This window comes from Pagrus pagrus, assembly GCF_965226575.1.
Source record: "Pagrus pagrus genome assembly, chromosome: 10".
In the NCBI taxonomy this organism is placed as follows: Eukaryota; Metazoa; Chordata; class Actinopteri; order Spariformes; family Sparidae; genus Pagrus; species Pagrus pagrus.
The window spans coordinates 20,924,210-20,943,173 of NC_140194.1; the positions used below are offsets into that span (position 1 = coordinate 20,924,210).

Consider the following 18,964-nt stretch of genomic DNA (forward strand, 5'->3'; position numbering starts at 1 on the left):
GTCAGAGTGACAGTGGTGACTACGGTGGTGTGCAAATGAGCAAATCTGGCCTCACGGCATATACACTTAGTAAGCACCCCCCAAAGAACAACGTCATCGTCCATCATGATGTTTCACTGTGGATGTCGTCATATGCCAAATCAGTGGACATGGTCATGTTGCGACCTGCCAAGTCTAGGGTGATCAATAAGTAAATGAGTATTGATAGGAATAGTGAGTTTAATTTGGTATATTCATATTTACCTTAAATTCTACACGCTTACAAATGACTATCAAACTTTGAACAACACAATATCGAACACAGGGTAGGTGGTATCTTAATCATCTATGATATTTCTGAGAGTTGCTGAGAGTAAGATGGGTTTTGCGCATGATGAATGAAGCCTTCAGGGTAATGTGTGAAACTATTGATAACTAGCACGCAGTGTTTTTACAAGTGGGTCCTTGTTTTGCCCATTTCATGCCTGCACATGACAAAAAAAAAAAAAAAAAAAAATTGCAAGCAGTGCAAGCAGTGCGATCCCTGCTGTCTGTTAACACTATTCTGCTGATTGACAGTTGGTGATGGCAGTGAAGAAGACTGCTGGCCAGCAAACAATAACACATCCATGTTTGCAATGCACAGATTAAAAAGTATTTCTAAAAATTGGCAAATGTTTTAGCCTCTAACCCTAGCCCTAGCCCTAAATGTTCACACCTAAAGGAGATACACAATGCCTTTTAGTACTGAATGTAAACATACTTTTTGTTTTTTTATAGGGAAACGCCACAAAGGAAATGGGGAACTTCTTGGTGCTGAAGACAGTTTTGTCCCATGGTTGTAGGCCTGTGATCTGTCTCTCCCACTTTACGGCCTAATAGAGCTGCACCCGTTTACTGTCCGTTAACAGCTGCCGTTCATTTGGCTGACCTCCTACCTCTCCTCTGCTCCGTGCCAGTCAGACCACATTATGCAATGGACCCACAATCCCCCTCTTAATAGAGATTAGGGCGAGCCCAACCCAAAACAACTCAGCAACCTTGAAAGTGAACCTCCTCTTTTGTGAATAAAGCTTTAGAGTGTTTCACAAATGGGACTGAGTGAAAGGGATCATAAGATCATAGTGAGCCGAGCCATGTCTAATCTCCAGGCACTTCAACCAGTACAACAGGATTTTGCTGTTTAGTTTATTTAAGCAAGAGTTAGATGACCCATGCTTGCTCCTTTGCAGCAACTTGTTGTCTCTATCTAATCTATCTCACAGTTGCACACATTCATACTTTCACCTCCTACATTTTCCCTGCCAGTTTGGCTAATCAGATCTGTCATTTTCAAAATCTTCAAGGCAGAGTCCTCCTCCCACGTTCCTCCTGTTACTATATATTTGTCAAACAGAGCCACAACAGGAAGGGAATGGAACAATGATCCATCAGCAGCAGGAAAGGCCGAAGGAAAAGCGCCATGTAAAGGGCAGATGGGATGTAATTCAATTCTGCAGAGCTTCCAGCGCTCGCCAAAACTATCAGTCTTTGGATGACAGATTGGGGTGATAAGCAAGCAATGTTTTATTGTACAAATGTGTAATTTATCAGTTATTCCTCAACCTCTGCATGCCATAAACCACATTTGTACAGGTTGGTATGAAAACGGAGATGGCCCTACAGTAAGGTCAGAGATTTTGCATGTAGTCAAGTTGAAGTAAGAGTTGTTCAGTGGAGCAAAACCTGAAGGTTTTCCCCCTGAATCATGATAGATTCCACTATATTCTCTCTTTTGTAAGAATTAAAGGAAGCAACGCACATGATGCTGATATCGAAATCAACAATGGGATCTTTGTCTTCTTCAAAACATGAGGGCTGATTTGATCTTTTTGCTTTTACATTATCATTATGAAGTCAATGTTGATGCACAATGTGATGGCTATAACAACAAAATGGCACCAATGGCATTTAGATTGGTTCCCTTGATGCCCTTTAGGATATATTGTATATATATATACAAGTGTGTGTATATAATATATTTAACTTTAGGACTTTTTTAGGATACAATGTTGTCTGTCCTGGACACAAAATCTCAAATGGCTGACAGCTCACACTGATTCGTCCTGTTTTGTTGGAAGTTACGACTGAAGAAAATGGAAATGATTCAGTCTTTGCGACAGCTACAATAAAACCATTTGGAAACGCTTAATGGGGCAGAAGTTGTCTTTTTTCATTTTAATTTATCAGGATAGCAAAATACAAAAGCCATAAACAAACTTAATTCACTGACAGTTCCTGGTTGGCAGCTCATTCCACTTGTTCTCTGTTGACAGTAATTATGATTCTGAAGAAAACAATCTATGCAGTTACCTTTGCAACAGCTGCGCCAACAATAACACCACCAGGACAAATTATCTCAGGTTATTGCAACTCACTGACAGTTCCTGGGTAATAATGCAACTGCTGCAAAAACTAAGATGTGTTGAATATCCTCTTCCTCACGCACACATTTGTTTTCACAGCCTGAACTGACTCAATGAGAAAAAAAATCATATACACTTGTTCTTGTCTAGTCTGAGCTGACACACGGAAGCTTGGCTGTTGTTTCACTCTTTCAACAGTACCTGGGCTGTATTAAAATATATCCCATAAGGAAACTTGCTACAGATGAATGAAAATGAATGAATTTTGTGTCACAGTTCAGCAAGTCAAAATCCTAGTTTTAGTCTTTAGGGGACGATGCAGGTTTACGTTTTTTTTTTAAAAGGTCACCAGATAAACAGCTTTTTAAATTTCGCCTCAAGCTGCATCAAAGCACCAGGGCTGACTGTTTACATTCATGTATGTCATAGACCTAAAGACACTTTCACTGGAAGTGGTTTCAATGAATGGGAATTTCACTCAACACTTTCCCTGACACTACCCTGCTTTATCCCTGCAAAGTTTGTTTAAAGTATGAGTCAATAGGTGGTGGCCGCTAATGCCCTCAAATGTCAAACAAACAAGATCAGACAGCAGATTAAATGATATCCTCTCCATACAGCCTGGAATTCAATGAAAGCAGAATAATAATAATAAAAAAAGAAAATGACAGTTTGGTTCAGTCAGAATCCTCCTGTCATCTTGACACAAAGTCAACGAAAGAAGAGCTGTCACTCAAAACTCTGCCACTTGTGAGCTATAGATCGACTTACAGTTTGGGCTTGCTATGACATTACCCACGTTGGTCCCACGCTGTCAGACATTTGTCTTCCTTTCTAATCGATGTCATTTTGAAGAAGAAGGTTCAACAAAACTGCATGGAAACATTTACAGAAAATCAAGGATGGTTCTCTCTACATGTGCACTGAATGCAGGCTGTAGAGATAAGCCGGTAAAGGGGTAAAATGTTCTGAACACATCTGCTCTCCTCACGCATGAAAGCAGAGAAGCTATGACTGGCTAGCAGAGCTCCTAACTGAAATTCACATAATTTGCTGTCATCCCTGCGGCTTTATTGTGGGAGTGTGGTCAAGTAATTATGGCAGTAAACCCAGCAGCGTGTGATGTGTGAGTGATGACAGCAAAATTAAAACATTGTCTCCTAGAAGTTACAAAAAAAAATGTCTTAATGACATTGTGTTGACAAAGTCTGGAGTCTGGAGTCACAGACGGGTGGTCAGAGTGGATGTTGGGCATAAATACCACCAGTCACCAGTTTTTGGTTAGGTTTGGGCGACAAAAGCACTTTGCTTAAGATCAGGGAAAGATCGTGGCTTTGGTCAAATGTTGATAAAAACATCTTATGTCTAGAGTCACTGCTGATTTGTGCTGTATTAAAACAGACCATAATCTTTCCCAAACCTTAACCAAGTGCTGCCAAAGCCTAAACACCTGTGTCAATGAATTTCTTATTGAAGCGTTCATTATTCACAATTTTGTGACTTGCCAGGTACCATTAAGGATCTTTAATGGAAAGCCTGGTTATGTTTGCAGTATGTCATCTACAAAGAGCATTTGTTCTTGCAAATTGGTTGTACATAAACATAATTTCTTGGAGACAGGACTCCATATCAGCAGCCTTTCTCTGGGTCTTCATGAGACAGATTGACACGCATGAAACAAGCCAACTGAGAGCTACTAATGTTAGAGGAGCTGCAAGTTCTGACGGCGAGCTGGAGGTTCAAATCTCACTGGAGCTCTTGGTGCTGACAAGCTGTGAAGCGACGTCCCGAAACACTTGTGAACAGATTTTCAGAAAATTTGGTGGGCAGATGGGCCTCAGGGAATGAAACTACTGATAAGATTTTGATGGTTCTCCAGATCTGACAGTTCTGTTTGGATCTGCTTCCAATCATGGCTTGTGCAGCATTGGTTTTGGTTTGCACTCTCCCAGGGAGCTTTTAGTTTTTAAACCCTATGACATGAAGAAATGTCTGACTCAATAAGTATTAAAGACAATTTCATGAACAGTCACTTTTTTGCAATTCAATATTTTTCTACACTGTTTCATTCAACCATTAAAACATGGCAGCAAGTAACATTTTCTTGTGTTGATTTGTATTAACAAATGTGTTAATGTCATTGGTGATGAAGTTTAAAGCCAAAAAAAATACCATGTGACGTTTATCAACACAAATATAATTTAATCCTATGATTTATGACCTTGCTCCAAAGGTGATCTGTCCTCCAAGTTTTGTGGAAATCAATTAATATGTTTCTGAGAAGGATGATAAACAGATAAACTGAGGGCCAATTGATTGGATTTACCATCTGCATCCATATTTATTGTACTCCTCTAGAAACAATGTGTCTATCTGATTGGCTTTCACTCACTAGAGGTCCACAACAGACCTACCATCAAGGATGTCACACAAAAACTTCTGCTGTCTCAGCACCTCCTTGCAAACACTGGCTACCACTGTATGGATCTGTCTGGACTGCTCCTGTTGGACTTTCTACTACCATGTAAAACATCATGTTCTCATGTTCCCTGACCACCATGATGTCAACTGCAGCACTATTGATTGGTTCTATAATGACATTTGCTCTCGTGGCAGAGTGACTGCATGCAGTTCAATGGAAAGACATGAGTGAAGGTAAAGTACGCGAAGGCAAAGACATCACTGCCCAAGAAACCGTGGCCCTGTGACCTCTTGAGCTCACAGAAAAGGGGAGGGGATGAGAGAAGATGGAAGGACCAACTGACAAAAGTGGACCTGCAGGTATGTTTACGATGGTATGAGATCAAGCCAGATTTCATTGGTGCACTGACTGTTTGTTCCAAATAAACAGGGGCTATAAAGACAGACAACTTTGTGTGAATGACAAGGGTAAAAAATGTACATAAAATTTAGTCTCAACACGTCTGAACACTAGCCAAACACTGCAAGCTTCATTGGAAGCTAATCTGATTTTAGCCTAGGCTAATCTTAGCCATAAAAGTTAGTACCTGTGCTACCCAAGAAGAAGACATTGGCTTTATATCTAACTATTTCAAGGAAGGAGTTAAACAATAAAGAAGCACAGAGCTGTAGGCGATCCATTGTTGCAGGGCAAAGTCAACCTTCATTAAGGTAAGCGATACCTGCTCCTGGTGTATTGAAAACCCTTGGCTCTAATATTTATAACAACCTAGCTTTTGACCGGGCAACAAGAATCATATTGTTACTGATCATTCCACATGAACGCTCAGTCTGTGCGACTTTTTATTAAACTCATACACATATGGCAAACTGCGTTGTTGTTTCTTAAAACATAACATTTTGTGAAAGTCATGTTCTGTGTGAAGGTGTAGAAACAACTTTATGTAAAATCCCAGAGTTTTGGGTTGGACATTTGCGTGAAGCATTGCTCTATATGTTATATTAGAGCTCCTCAAATTGCATGTCTATTTGTAATGCGGGGGCTTCCATGTGAAGGAATGCTAGCCAGCGTGATTCTGAGAAAAGAAATGTGTTCTTAGCTAACATGCAATGGAAAAGCAATATTGTAATTCATTTTTCATTGCTGTCATGCATGGGATTAACCTCTGTGGACATGGTGATACATCAACATTTACATTAGGGTTTAACCGGGTCATGTCAGATTCATGGCCTCGGTCCAGTACATCTGGGTTTTTGATTGCTCCATCTTGACCTTCAAGAAAATGCTGACAATGGACATTTCTCAATACTAAGATAAGGATACTGCATGTACTTAGAGTGTATGACTAGACTAGGAGAATTAAATAGAGGTGCAGCCACTTCAGTGTGGTTCACTTAAATAAGTTACGGTAACACTTTATAATAAGTACAATAATAAACTGTAAGTTTAGTTAATCAAACTTTAGTTAACAGGTATTTCACTGATAACAAACAATGCAATGCTTCTATTATGTGTTAAGTGTAAAGAACTATAAGTTATCAGTTGAAACTTTATAATAAACAGTTGCTTAATAAAAGACTTTTATTGTTTGTTAATAGTTTTATCAAATAGAGATACACCATTTTTTAAAATAAGGGTATTATGAGTGTTACCTAAGTTACAATGCTCCAATGCTACAGTAACCTTCTCATCTTCAAAAAGTAGAGTTTCTATGACTAATGTACTTTGATTTATTTTATCTAACTTCTGAAATTCAATATTCTTGTGGATATAAATGTAGTTTGTCACCTATAAAAAAAATGCAGCTTGTAAATAAAAGACTGTTGAAATAAATGTACCTCTTGAGGTTAAACAATCTTCACATAATGTTTTCAACATTATAGCAATAATCTGTGCTGCAGTCCACAGAGGAGTATAAAACATGCTGTTATGAGACCGAGAAGCACCGCTGAGCAATGGTTACCATCTTATCGGGAGATGTCTTCTTTCAACAGGGGGATGATGGTGGGAAAACATTTTGGTCGGAGAACACCAGCGGAAAAACAAACACATCTTGTTTCTGGAAGGTTCAAAAATGCTCATGGACTCCAACACACAGCCGAGCCAAAAACATCAATAAGCAACAAGGCTTCAGTGAGAAAAGTGAGATGACTTCAACTTCATTGAATGTTTGCCTGACACTCTCTGGGTGACCTTGTGAGGCTGCAACCCAGGCAGCACTGACAGGGAATGAAATTATTTCCCATGCTGAAAACAGTCCCAATTTACAGCAGGAACACAGAAAACGATGCTCTGAAAGCAAATAAGCCACTTTTACGCCTACACCGGCAGAATCAGCTGATATCACACCAAAAGAGCTGAATGGTCAGGTGAAACCCTCCAAAGTAAAGCCCTCTTGTCCATCATTGTCAGGTGCATTATGGCTCTCGAAGGCCTGCGGGCCTGCTCTCCCCCATCATGTTGATGCTGAGGATGATTACCCCCGTCTCATTTTCCACCACCACTTTGAACCCGAGGCATCATTAGCTGAACAGGCTCTCCAGACCGCCGGCCTCGTGGCCCTCTTAACCACATAATCTCATAAAAGCAGAACACAGGACCTTGCATGACATTAGTCCTCCATGGCAACATGCAGCCTGTCTTGTCTGAGAGATGCTTATTTTATCCTAATCTTTTGTCAAGATCATTGTTTTGAAATTCAGCGTGTAATATTAGTTCCCATGTTTCGAAATAGGGATTAAAACAGGGCAGATGTGAAGGCTGTGCAAAGAAATTACCAGGCTGCTATTGCTGTCCAGATGTTATAGAGTTGATCCAGGCAAAGGTTGACCAAAGGTTTTTAGATCATTGTTTCATTCATTCGTTTATTTTTGTTTTATTTTGATAAAGTATTTTGCTGTTTGTGTTGGGATTTTTCAAACACAAAATAATCATATCAAACATTATTTTGCAAAGACAGTTCATTGTTCAGCACACCCACTGTGTTCCCAGAAAAATTGTGGAATTTATCCATCCCCCCCAATTGCTGAAATGTTTACGATATTTGTTGTTTATGACACAGTTTGCAGCAGTCAGTACTTTGTATATGGTGCCAACATTTTCTACTGCTTCATGCCGATTAAATCATGTTTCTCTCCCACACCGTACTGGGAAAAAATCGACATGTCACAAGCCACCAGCAAGGAGCTCCGTCACATTCACGTGTCAATATTTAACATCTTAATGAATAAACGGCACAGAAAAAAGGCCTCAATACTCAGGAAGCAACAACCATAAAAAGTTCAAAGATAAGACTATAAACAGCTGCCTAAGTACTCTGATTACTCTGTGTTGAGCCTTTAATGAGTCACACATTACCGCCAGTAATATTTGCAGTTAACACCAACTCCGTTACATATTAAAATATTACTTGTTTAATATATGTTAAGATCGTAAAATAGTACAGCAAATAACAAAGACTTGAGACCTAAATTTGACATGGCTCACTTACTTGAGAATCGAATTAGCATCTGAGAACATTCAGTCTGCGGCTGCTGCAGCTGTCTGCTGAGGTGCACTTACAGCTTGTGGTACTAACAAAATACACTTCAAGGTAATAGAGAGGAGCCAGACAATGACGCAGTTGTGCAGAAGCTTTGGAGGCTTTTCTTGGAAGTAAAGACTGTTGCACTCTTAACAATTATCTCTAGATGAACATGGTGATTTTTGTGTATTACCAAAACATGACCAACGTTATCTATGAAATTTCAAATTGACCAATGAAAGATTCTTTTACAGACGATGACGAGCAAATAGGGATGCATTTAAACTATCCTTTTTTCCCCCAATACCTAAGCATAACCTGATACACCCCTGATACAGTTTTTGGTGAGGTAAGGTCTATGGTTAACACAAACTAAAGAGATTTTCACATTTTGTTGTGTCAAATCCAAAATTCAATGGAAGAATCCCATCGGCTTTTTTGTTGAAGGAACCAGGGCGAACAGCTACCTCACTGCATGACACTCATTAGGATGAGTTTGTACATTTTGTGCACCTGGGTCTTTTGTGGTGTCACAAGTTGAGTAGACACCTGGAAACTTTACAATAACATTGATGAGGAAACTTTCTTTCATATGGATTTGGCTGAGACCCAATCCCCACATTACAGTACAACATCTACCTCAATTTGCTGAAAAGTGCTGGCAGTCTGCAGGGACTAAGTGATAGAAACAATGATTGTATAGAGACATTCATGAAGAAACTGTATTCAGTATGCTTCTGGCTGATACCTGATTTGTGAATAGGGTCAGTAGCTGGCTGAACTTGGGCCAGCAGATTAGATCGGTGCGTCCGTACTTGCAAAAGGCTGAATGCTTGAAGGGCAGATCGGCAAAAAAGGGAACAAACGTAGGAGAGATAAACAGTGTGAGACGTGAGTGAATGCATTACTGAAGGAGAATGCGAGATATAGACCAGAAGTAATGTGAGGAGCATGCTGGATGACTGCACGTGGAAAGATGGCCTCCACTTGTTTATCTGCCCTCTCTGTAAAGCTACATATTACCGACACCTGGACCGACAGGTGCAGAGATCATGTGGGCTGAGATCAATTGCTCACAATTACCAGTAAGGTGCCACACATACTGTAGCTGTAGCTAATGGTACATTATAAGGTGCTCTGAGCAACAGAGAAATGGCTCATTTAATACAACATGACAGCAACAGTTTGTTTTGGGTGACTAAGCGCTCTGGGGAAAAAAACAGGAAACAAGAAAACTTTTTCAAATGTTTTAATGAGATGAGTCCTCACCATGGCTTTGGTGGGAAACTTGAGAGAACTCCCTTGTGCTAAAGAGTGGCTTTCAAAGATGAGTCGCGGCCCTTTAACCAAATATTAATATGAGTGACGAATAGAGGATTAGAGGTTTAGGGTCAGCAAAGGAAACGATGTGAACGGGGAAGAAAAACAGTCCAGAGTTGCTATTCTGCTATTTTCAGGGACGGACACAAGACCCCCATTTCAAACTTGGAACACATCAGTGTCCTGTTGTCCTTTCATGCAGACTTTCTACTGACATTTGTTGTTTGAGATGAAGCAGAAGCTTAATCAGATTAGACTTGTCCTTAGAGCCCTGTGTGATTAAAGAATGATGGCCCTGGTTATGTCAATTTACTGGACGGTCAATCGCTCTTTCACTGCAAGAAGTGCTGTCTTTCTCATGAGTGAACCCAGCCGTAATTTACTCAAATAAATAGTTGCCTCTTTATGTTGACATGTTGACTTGAACTGCTGATGCTTTGATTGCAATCAAGTCGTCTCCTTTGGTGTCCAGCAGGAAATCTGATCTCCTTACTGAGAGCAACTTTGAAAGCGGGAGGATCAAGATAAAGTGTTGTTTTCCTTGAAAAGGAAAGGCGCTATTTTATGTTCCCCTTACAGTCTCTTTATTTAGTCACATAACTTACTGTGTCAACAAATAACTGCAAGCAGGGATCTGGTTAATATGCACTAACTGCAGGAGGGGAATTTGGCCTGGACAACAAGGAAGAAAGTTGAGTTGTGCAATCAGGGTTTTTTTTTTTTTCATTGATGCCCTGCCAAATTTTTACCTTCACAATTCTCACCCACAGCTCAGCTAACTCACTACACACAGCACTTGCAAAAAAGGTACTGAACTGTAAAAAATCCATGATTCTGTTTCCTCGGTCCCACAAGATGCAAACAATGGTGCTGCTGATAAACAACATGTGCTTCTACTTTGTTTTGATTATGAATGAAACCGTGACTTAGATGGTGATAGAGAAGAGGGGAAAGTGCCACCCACTTAACAAATAACTTATCAAGAGGAAGGCAGTTAGTAGAGTTCAGCGCTCCATCAGGTGTGTCTGGGGGCATGTGGGTGAATAGGGAGTGCAAGGAAGCTGTGAGTCTGGAGTGAATGCATTGAGATCAGTGGCATGCAATGCAATGTAAAATATTGCTTTCAAAGGGAAAATATCATCCCACGAATGGCCAACGCTAACGTGACAAGATTCCAAAATGAATGAGTTGTTGATCCCGCGGACCTGCGTAGATAAGAGGAGTACAAACTGTGAATCACTGCAGTCACAAGTGCATCACAAGTCCTCGAGCATACAGTCATAAATGTGCACAAAAAATGATGGGCTACTAGTTCCACTAGTTCAGCTGCGGACAGATACACACAAACTTATCAGTTACAAGATATTATTTGGTTTCTGTTGCCTACTGAAACTTTCAGCAAGAAAACATCGTTGGCATTTTACGTTTCTGCAAACCATGAACACGTTCAGAATTTGTACGTGTTATACCAAACTGACATTTTTACAATATTTGTTATATAATGTTTAGGTTACATGTATACAAAGTGAATTCAAATTGGGAGGTTGGGCCTTTCTTTTTTAAGACATTTTCCGAACCCTAACCAAGTAGATTTTGTGCCTAAACCTAACCAGAGCATAAGCACAGTACTATCACAACATTAAGTACATTTGCAACATACAGAAATGTGAAGTTTCAACATGTCTTTGGTTTGCAGAAACATACACATCTGGCATTTGAGAATTTTGTCTTCTTTTGTTAAACAAGTTGGAAAGGATGAAAACACATATTGTGGTTGAGTATTGTGAGTTGTACATAAATTGCCCTTTGAATTTGCCCCACAGTTAAAATATTCTTGTTGCTGCAGTAAAGGAAACACTGGTCCAGATCAGTCACACTGAAGCTGACAAAAATTGCATTTAACGGCCCTTAAAACCACAGAGACAGTTTTCAGCAAATTGCACAACATCTCAAGCTTAAAGCAATGTGGTTAAAACCCATGTACACTTCAAAAAGGTTTCTTAGAAACTGTGTGACTCATTTCTCTGTGTTTTTTAACTGTATCAACTGTCCTCCGTGGCTCCTCATCCGGTCTTGGGGAAGAACTGACCATGTGCAAACTCTAATTTCTGAACAAGAAGATGCACTATTTATACGGAAATGAGACAAAACCCATCTCAATGCCCTCCAGCAGCAAATGTTCAGTCAGATGCACACTGGGATGGCTCATTGCTTAAGATGACTCCGTGCTTGTAACAATATCCAGAGGTCCCGCATGCCTACAGGACCTCGAGCTACTGTTAATTATTTGAGTTTACATGAGAGAGACCCGAGGCAATAAAAAGAGCCTGAATACAGCACGACCACAAGACGATGAGTGTGCTCATTAAATCTGATGTTTCCTTGCAGAAAGGATAGTTAATCCACACATCACTTCCATCAACTTATTTTGTGTAAGCAGGCTGCTGCTGCGAAGAAGGGAAGCCTTTTAGATGAAAAAAACAAAAAATCATTCTCAATCCTGTTTAAGTAAACATGATTAACCCTCTAGGGGGTTTTAAATTCAGAACTGTCAGTTCTGTGCTTTTACCGTAACATTATATCCAGATGTTACAATGTACTGTAGCCTTGCTAGGCCAAATGACTCACAGTAGGAGAGCTTATCCTCACACTCCTTCAACATTTCTGGTAACTTTAAACAGAAAGAGTGTGAGGGTTACATCCACAGCTCACTGAAAACACTAGATGCATCTGCTCTGCAGTCAATAATTTGAATGATTTAGTCATCTGTTCATTAATTGTTTTACTTGATAAAGAATTGATTAATGGTTTAGACTAAATTGTTGTAATTACAATTTGCCAGTGCCCTCAGTGGCGCTCCGATCACAGCGCCAAAACCCTAAGATACGTGATTACCAACATAAAACAGAGAAAACAAGAAAATCTCATTTGAGAAGCTTTTTTTTTGGTATATGTTCAATGTTGGTCCAGCCTGTAAATCAGCATTGCAGTCTGCAAAACACTGGACATAGAAATGTCTCCCTTTCAATGTGAACAACACACAGCAATCTAGCATTCTACAGCAATGAAGAATTTAAAGGGAAATGTAGAGTATTATAGCGAGTAGGAAGTGATTTGCGACACGGTCCTGAGGGTTCAGAGGAGAGAAAATGAGAGGCTGCCATGTAAAGTGCTGACAAATACATCGCAGCAGCTTCTGGTTCACACCATCCATGTGACAGTGATTTCCCCTCTAATGTTTGCACGACACCCACTTCATGCGCCTTTTGTACTGAGACAAGCCCCAACTGAGGCCTAATAAATCTCTGAACCGATCCAACCGGTCACTTCCAGCCTGCACAGCGGGTTGAGAAGGCCTGCAGGAGCTCTTGGCTGACAGAGCTCAGCGTGTAGTGGTTCATGGTTCAGTATTAACATTGCTTCAGTATGTTTTCTTTCTCCTGGCTGACTTTCTATACAAATTACAAAACTCTTTACCAACCAACCATGCAAAGATAAGCACTTCCATTACCTCATATGACACATTTCAAACGATTATCTCTCCGTGGTCATATACTCCAAACATCACAGAAATCTACCGCAGCTACACACCAGGGTTTACAAACAAGCCTTTCTGCAGGTATTTCCTGCAAAATACTTTCACCCAAAGACACGCCTCCTTTAAGACAGGGCTTAGATTAGACTGGGCACCAGGGACTGCAGATGGGCCTCTCCAGATCAGTACCCTGAACGTCTTGTTGCTGCAGAAGCAGAAATAAAACATCAAGTGCTCTGACACGAGGCCTGGGCTCTCTGACAAAAGAAAATCCTATAACTCAATTGTTTGTTGCATTTATGGATTCTGCATTTTTTTTTTTTTTCCACAAGGGGAAAGCCAACGTTTAAGATTGTGACTGGACAAAGCTCAAAAGCTAATTATGACACTTTCCACAAATTATTCAGCTTTTTCATTTCTTTGTCTATTAGTTTTATATTTGTTATACAGGTTCTTGTAAATGTTTAAGGCCTTCAAAGTTAAAAAGCCACACAAATGGGAGCTCCACTCTCCCATGGCAAACACTGCTCCTAAACTGCCCAGAACCCCCTTATCAGAAGTCCCACCGCTATTTCTGTGACTTCTTGACATCACAATATGTCACCATGTCACCAATTTATGTCTATATTCATGGCAGAAGTGACGCTAACTGGAAGCTGAAAACACAACGAAGTCGACCGGAGGCATGGTGAGCTGTGCTGGCTCAGGCATGTGTGAGCTGACCAACCAGAGCAGACTTGGTACTCAGGAGGGGCGGACCTTAAAGAGACAGGAGCTGTGATTGACCATAGTTTCTATGATTTGATGATTTGCCTTCCTGCTGAACCACACAGCAACCCTGTGAATCTCTCGGTCTTTAACCGAGCTGTGAAAAATTAATTCAAAAAAAGAACATAGTATTAAGACTAACATAATAAGTCACTTTTCAGTTTCAGAAAGCACACTCTGTTCAGCTGTGGCTGTGGAAGTTTGTGGTGTCCCAAAAATAGAAAAACAAATTGGCTCAGTTTCTACCAAGTGTTGTGTTTGTCCTGTTTTAATCTAGATGGTGCAAATGAGGTTAGAGTCCAGCATCTTCGATCAAAATCAGCTGTATGTGCAAAAACACAGAGCATCTTTTATAGATTTTCCATTTCCGTGCTGAACAGAGCCAGCTTTGTCATCTAAAACATCACCGTGCTTGTTGATGAGAATCTCTGCTGTTAAAAGAAGGATATTAGTGTTTGGCTGGGATCTAAAAATTTTAGACCTCATCCTCAATATTCCAATACACTCTAAATTAATTAACCGTTTAATTCATACTCCATTAAGTAATCAGACTTCCCAGGGTACATGGAAACAAGTTGTACAACCAAACCAAATGAATTTAGTTTTACCAATAACGTGACCCTGGAGATCAATGTGACTGAACCTCCTCAACCCGACACAACCTCTGCCACGTCGATCCTTACAGAGAGACAGCGTAACTGTCGACATGTTAAAACCTTCCTGTAAAGAAGCATTGTTCAAACCCACGGACTTTAACTGGAAGTCTGAATTATATGATTGCCAGAAATGTATTTGTTGAGCTGAGTTACACAGAAAAATTATATCCAAGACATCCAACTGTCGTCTCATTTAATGCCGCCAAAAAGAAGAGAGAAGGAGAGAAACATCTTGGGTGGGAAAACAAATGTAAGTGGACTACTTGGAATGTTAAGTGACGTTGAAGCGCTGTGATTCAAGTAGTCAAGCTGAGACACAATAATGTGGTAGTGATGGATTAACACAAAGTGAATAACGTGAGGAAAGATGTGCAGACTGACATGAGCTGTGATTAGAACGTGACTCACGGGGTCTATTTGATATTCAGCACTGACAAACGAGCATCCACGAGCTGATATATCGGTTTAAAGCGAGAGAGGGAATATTTACTGGGCTCTGTTCTTGGCTCCGGTAAGGTGTCATAAATCACCGCTGGCAGCTGACGTTTCCAGATGTGACAGAGATTATTAACAGCACAAATGTAAAACAAAGTTTAAATGGGGCTATTAAATCAGAGGAAATCATTATTTGATTGTACAACACCATCCTCGCTCTGCACTGGGTGACCATAGCCATACAGCACTGGAGTGTTACCTTCAGCTGTTAATGTCTTTATTAATCTAATAAGACAAATCATTATCTGGGCACTTGCAAAGCTGATTTAATATTTGTTACACGTGCTTTTTATAATCAAATGTGCCTCAAGTGATTCATTCAGCCGTGATTACTGCCAACGTACTTAAGTCACATCAACACCCGCATTGCCACAACGCCCACTTCTTGCATGCTTCCCTGAACATGTGACGTAAATCTAATGATGCAGAGCGGCCTGTCTTTTCTTTTCATGCTTTGCACTCCGGTCTGCGCCTACCTGCATCGTTAAAAAAACGAAACAATGAGTATTTCCCGGACAATCAATCATAAAAACGATCTAGTATACCCAGGGGCTTCTGATGTCACATGCCGGTCCTCAGCAAGTCAGAGGCCAGAACAATAAAGCTGAAGCAAACTGAGCATACATTATGTGAGCAGCAGGCCTGTGGTTTTACAGCATGTGTAAGAGCTGGTCAGCTCTGGCTGGACGGCGTGTGTGTATAAATCATCCCCGTGCTTAAATGCTCCAACTGGATGGAAACATGTAACCTGGGCAAATACTTCAAAAACCAGCGAGCTGCACAGTATATCATCACAGAGCTGAATAATTTAAGTATTTTCATACATCTGTTTCATTTTCATACATATATATGTGTTAAGGGAGGACAGAAGGGTGCCACATACACAAGATTTCTCTCTAAACCTCCCACAGCCTAAAGACCTGGGTGACTGGTCTCTTCAACACTGTGCTGGCATCAGAAAACTAGCGCTCCCTACTGGTGTCAAATGTTCTGTGAAGGTGTGAAGGTCTAGACATGCTCTCCCACGTTCTCTCAAGCACACACCTCGTGTGCCACAGCTTGCCAGTGAACAGTCACCTCCATTCAAGTGGATCCAAGCTATTTCATTCATAATTTATAACAAGAACCTTGATTAGTTCACTATAAATTAGTATTTTTTACACTTTAAGCCCCTGTGGAAATACGAAAGGAATAAATAGATCCCTGCGTCATTGAGGGAAACACTTTCTTGCATTTTTACAACAGAACCAAGACACCTAACACACAAATTGGGATACATCCTCTCCATATTTTCCACATGTGATTACGTGACAGTGTGAAGCACCAGAAGCTGTGGCAAGGACAGTAAATAAAAGATGAAAGGTGTCTGTTCATGCAGCCAGGCACACGGCGCAACTTACTGTATAACTTCATTAAAAAAGCATAAAGGGGACTCTGCTCAGAATATGATTAACAGCGGCAGGGATGCAGAGATGCCCACCCTTCCTGCAGGAAACTTCAAAGACTTGTATTCCCAGATGCATGCACACACACACACACACACACACACACACACACACACACACACACACAAACACCCTGTCATATCAATATTAATATGTTTCATGTCCTTTATTTTTTTTTTTATCTGCAATAGTGATTAAAAGGAGCTTAAATTGTCAAGCAGAGTGATGTAGAGATTAGTCCGAAACCTGAAATGCGCATGGTTCAAACAGCCCGGGGGATGAAATGCAGGTTAAACCTGCCTAAATTGTGTTTGCACGCCTTCTCGTGCGCACAACTCGCGCACAATTGTCTTACAAAAATAAATGTAAGCCAATTTTCAAATTGCAGAGTTCCTTCGATGGAGATTCACTGTCTTTAAAACCATTAAAAAGGCGTATATGTTTAATAGTAGTCGGTTGCTTTAAGGTGATCACCTGCTGGAACAGATGGACGATAAAAAACCTTTCAGAACATGACAGCCGGTGTCTGAAAGAAAAACTGTGCGTAATTTCTTGTTTTTGATTTGATTGAAATATTACGCGTGGTCGTAAAAGAAACATTTAGTCTCCAATGTGTGCGTTTTTTGGATCAGCCACGTCAGAGGCCACAGATTATGGTGTTAGTCACAGAGCCTAAACTGGCCCCGCAGCGCTCTTAGCGCCGGACAGCGGCCGCCCTCACTCCCAAGATAGGCTGAGGAATTACCCGAAGGGCTGCCTGAACCCGTGGACAGACGGTTAATGAAAAGGTATTTTAATTATTTAGATGCTTAAATGTGGGTTTCAAGCCACAGAGAGCTAAACTGAAATATATTCAGAGAAGCAGTATTCCATACCTTGACCTACACCAGCTAATGATTTGGTGACCAAAAAAATGACCAAAAAAAAGTCAGTTCCACGTTTGTAAAAAGTAACATCTTTAAGATTTAGAAATCATCAAGCCTGGAGTTACATCTTCGGCTGTACGGATGTCTGCGTAACGAAATCAACTCATATATATATATATATATATATATATATATATATATATATATATATATATATATATATATATCAGGCAGAAAGGTGTAAAGTCCATCAGCCTGTACTATATCCCCGATTACAAATGCATTAATTCAAAAGAACTGCATAAGTAAGACCGTTACGCAAGGTGCCAGACAGGCGCCGTTAATAGAAACTTATTGATCGGGGAGGCATTAGGTGCGCTGCTCTTCCAACTAAATTAAGAAGACGTGGATGTATGAACTCCAGCTGTATAATGTGTGGACAGATAAAAAAGAAAAGCATGTTTGGAAACGCTGCGTTACGGAAGAAAGCAACACCTTGCCACCACAAGAGCCAGAAATCTAACCCCACCGTAGTAAAATGAACCGCCACCGAACAACTTTGATCGTGCCCGCGCGTAATAGCCGGTTAATTATTACAAGCCGGTTTTGTCTCCTCATAAAACTACAGTCAAAACGATGAGCATTTGTTTTTAAAATATAAAAGGCTTGTGTAAGTTTGACTGCTCGAGAGCAGCGGCAGCAGCAGGGGGAACGTGTCCGGCTGCTCTGCGTCACGCCGCAACGCCAAATTTCCTCAAGTAACAGACAAACACAGTCAAGCACTTACTTTTGACTTCTTCATATGGAACGACAGGAGTAAATCCAGTGTGTGCGAAAGCCTATTTTATTTTACTTCTACGGGGAGGAAAGGGGTTGTCATCATCCTGTGTGCACATATCCAATGCCTAAGTCAGCAGTATCCAGTAGAGGAGAAAAAAGCCCCAAAAACAAGAAGAAGAAGAGGAAGGAGAGCGTCAAAAAATGTTGATATCAAACTTTTAACCTTTGCAACCTGCAGGCTAACGGCGTGTGGCATCTAGCCCATCTATCTACAACACAGATCCAGACACTGAGGGCTCGCAGCGGCGGAGCGGGACAGCGCGCAGAGGGAGGGAGTTAAGCCTTTATAATGATGCGTAAAGAGCAGTCAAAGAGCCGCCCTCTGACGAGCCGCGGTATGAAGAGGTTCACTCCAAACCCACCACAGCCAATATAAACAGATGAAACAAGGAAACAGGTTCAGAGCTTCGGGTTGCTGGTTGCTCAATAGTGAGTTTATCGCCCATAGGCTACCAAGTGCTTGTACAAGTCAATTAACCCATTAATAGCCAAAGTTAAAGTTTGAGGCGATGGTTAACAGTGTTTTATAATAATGATATAATTAGATTGGATTAAGAAACAATGAAGAAAGTTACTTTTTATGGTTTGTTACAGTAGAATACACAGGCAGATCTGATCTTCTTTTAAACTTTTCCGTAAAAGCGCTGTCTTCAACTTTGATGCATGTTTGCACTCACATGCAGACACACACATCAGTCCAACAATACATT

General features: G+C 40.6%; 1 protein-coding gene across 1 annotated transcript in view; it reads right to left on the reverse strand.

The window, feature by feature from the left end:
* The window catches only part of kitlga (kit ligand a), a 32,839-nt gene extending 14,328 nt beyond the window's left edge, over positions 1-18,511 (reverse strand). Inside the window, exon 1 of the mRNA XM_084363478.1 lies at positions 18,202-18,511. Within this exon, the coding sequence (XP_084219604.1) occupies positions 18,202-18,216 (15 nt within the window). The 5' untranslated portion in view covers positions 18,217-18,511. The remainder of the gene's footprint in view (positions 1-18,201) is intronic.
* Between the last annotated feature and the right edge of the window lie 453 nt (positions 18,512-18,964).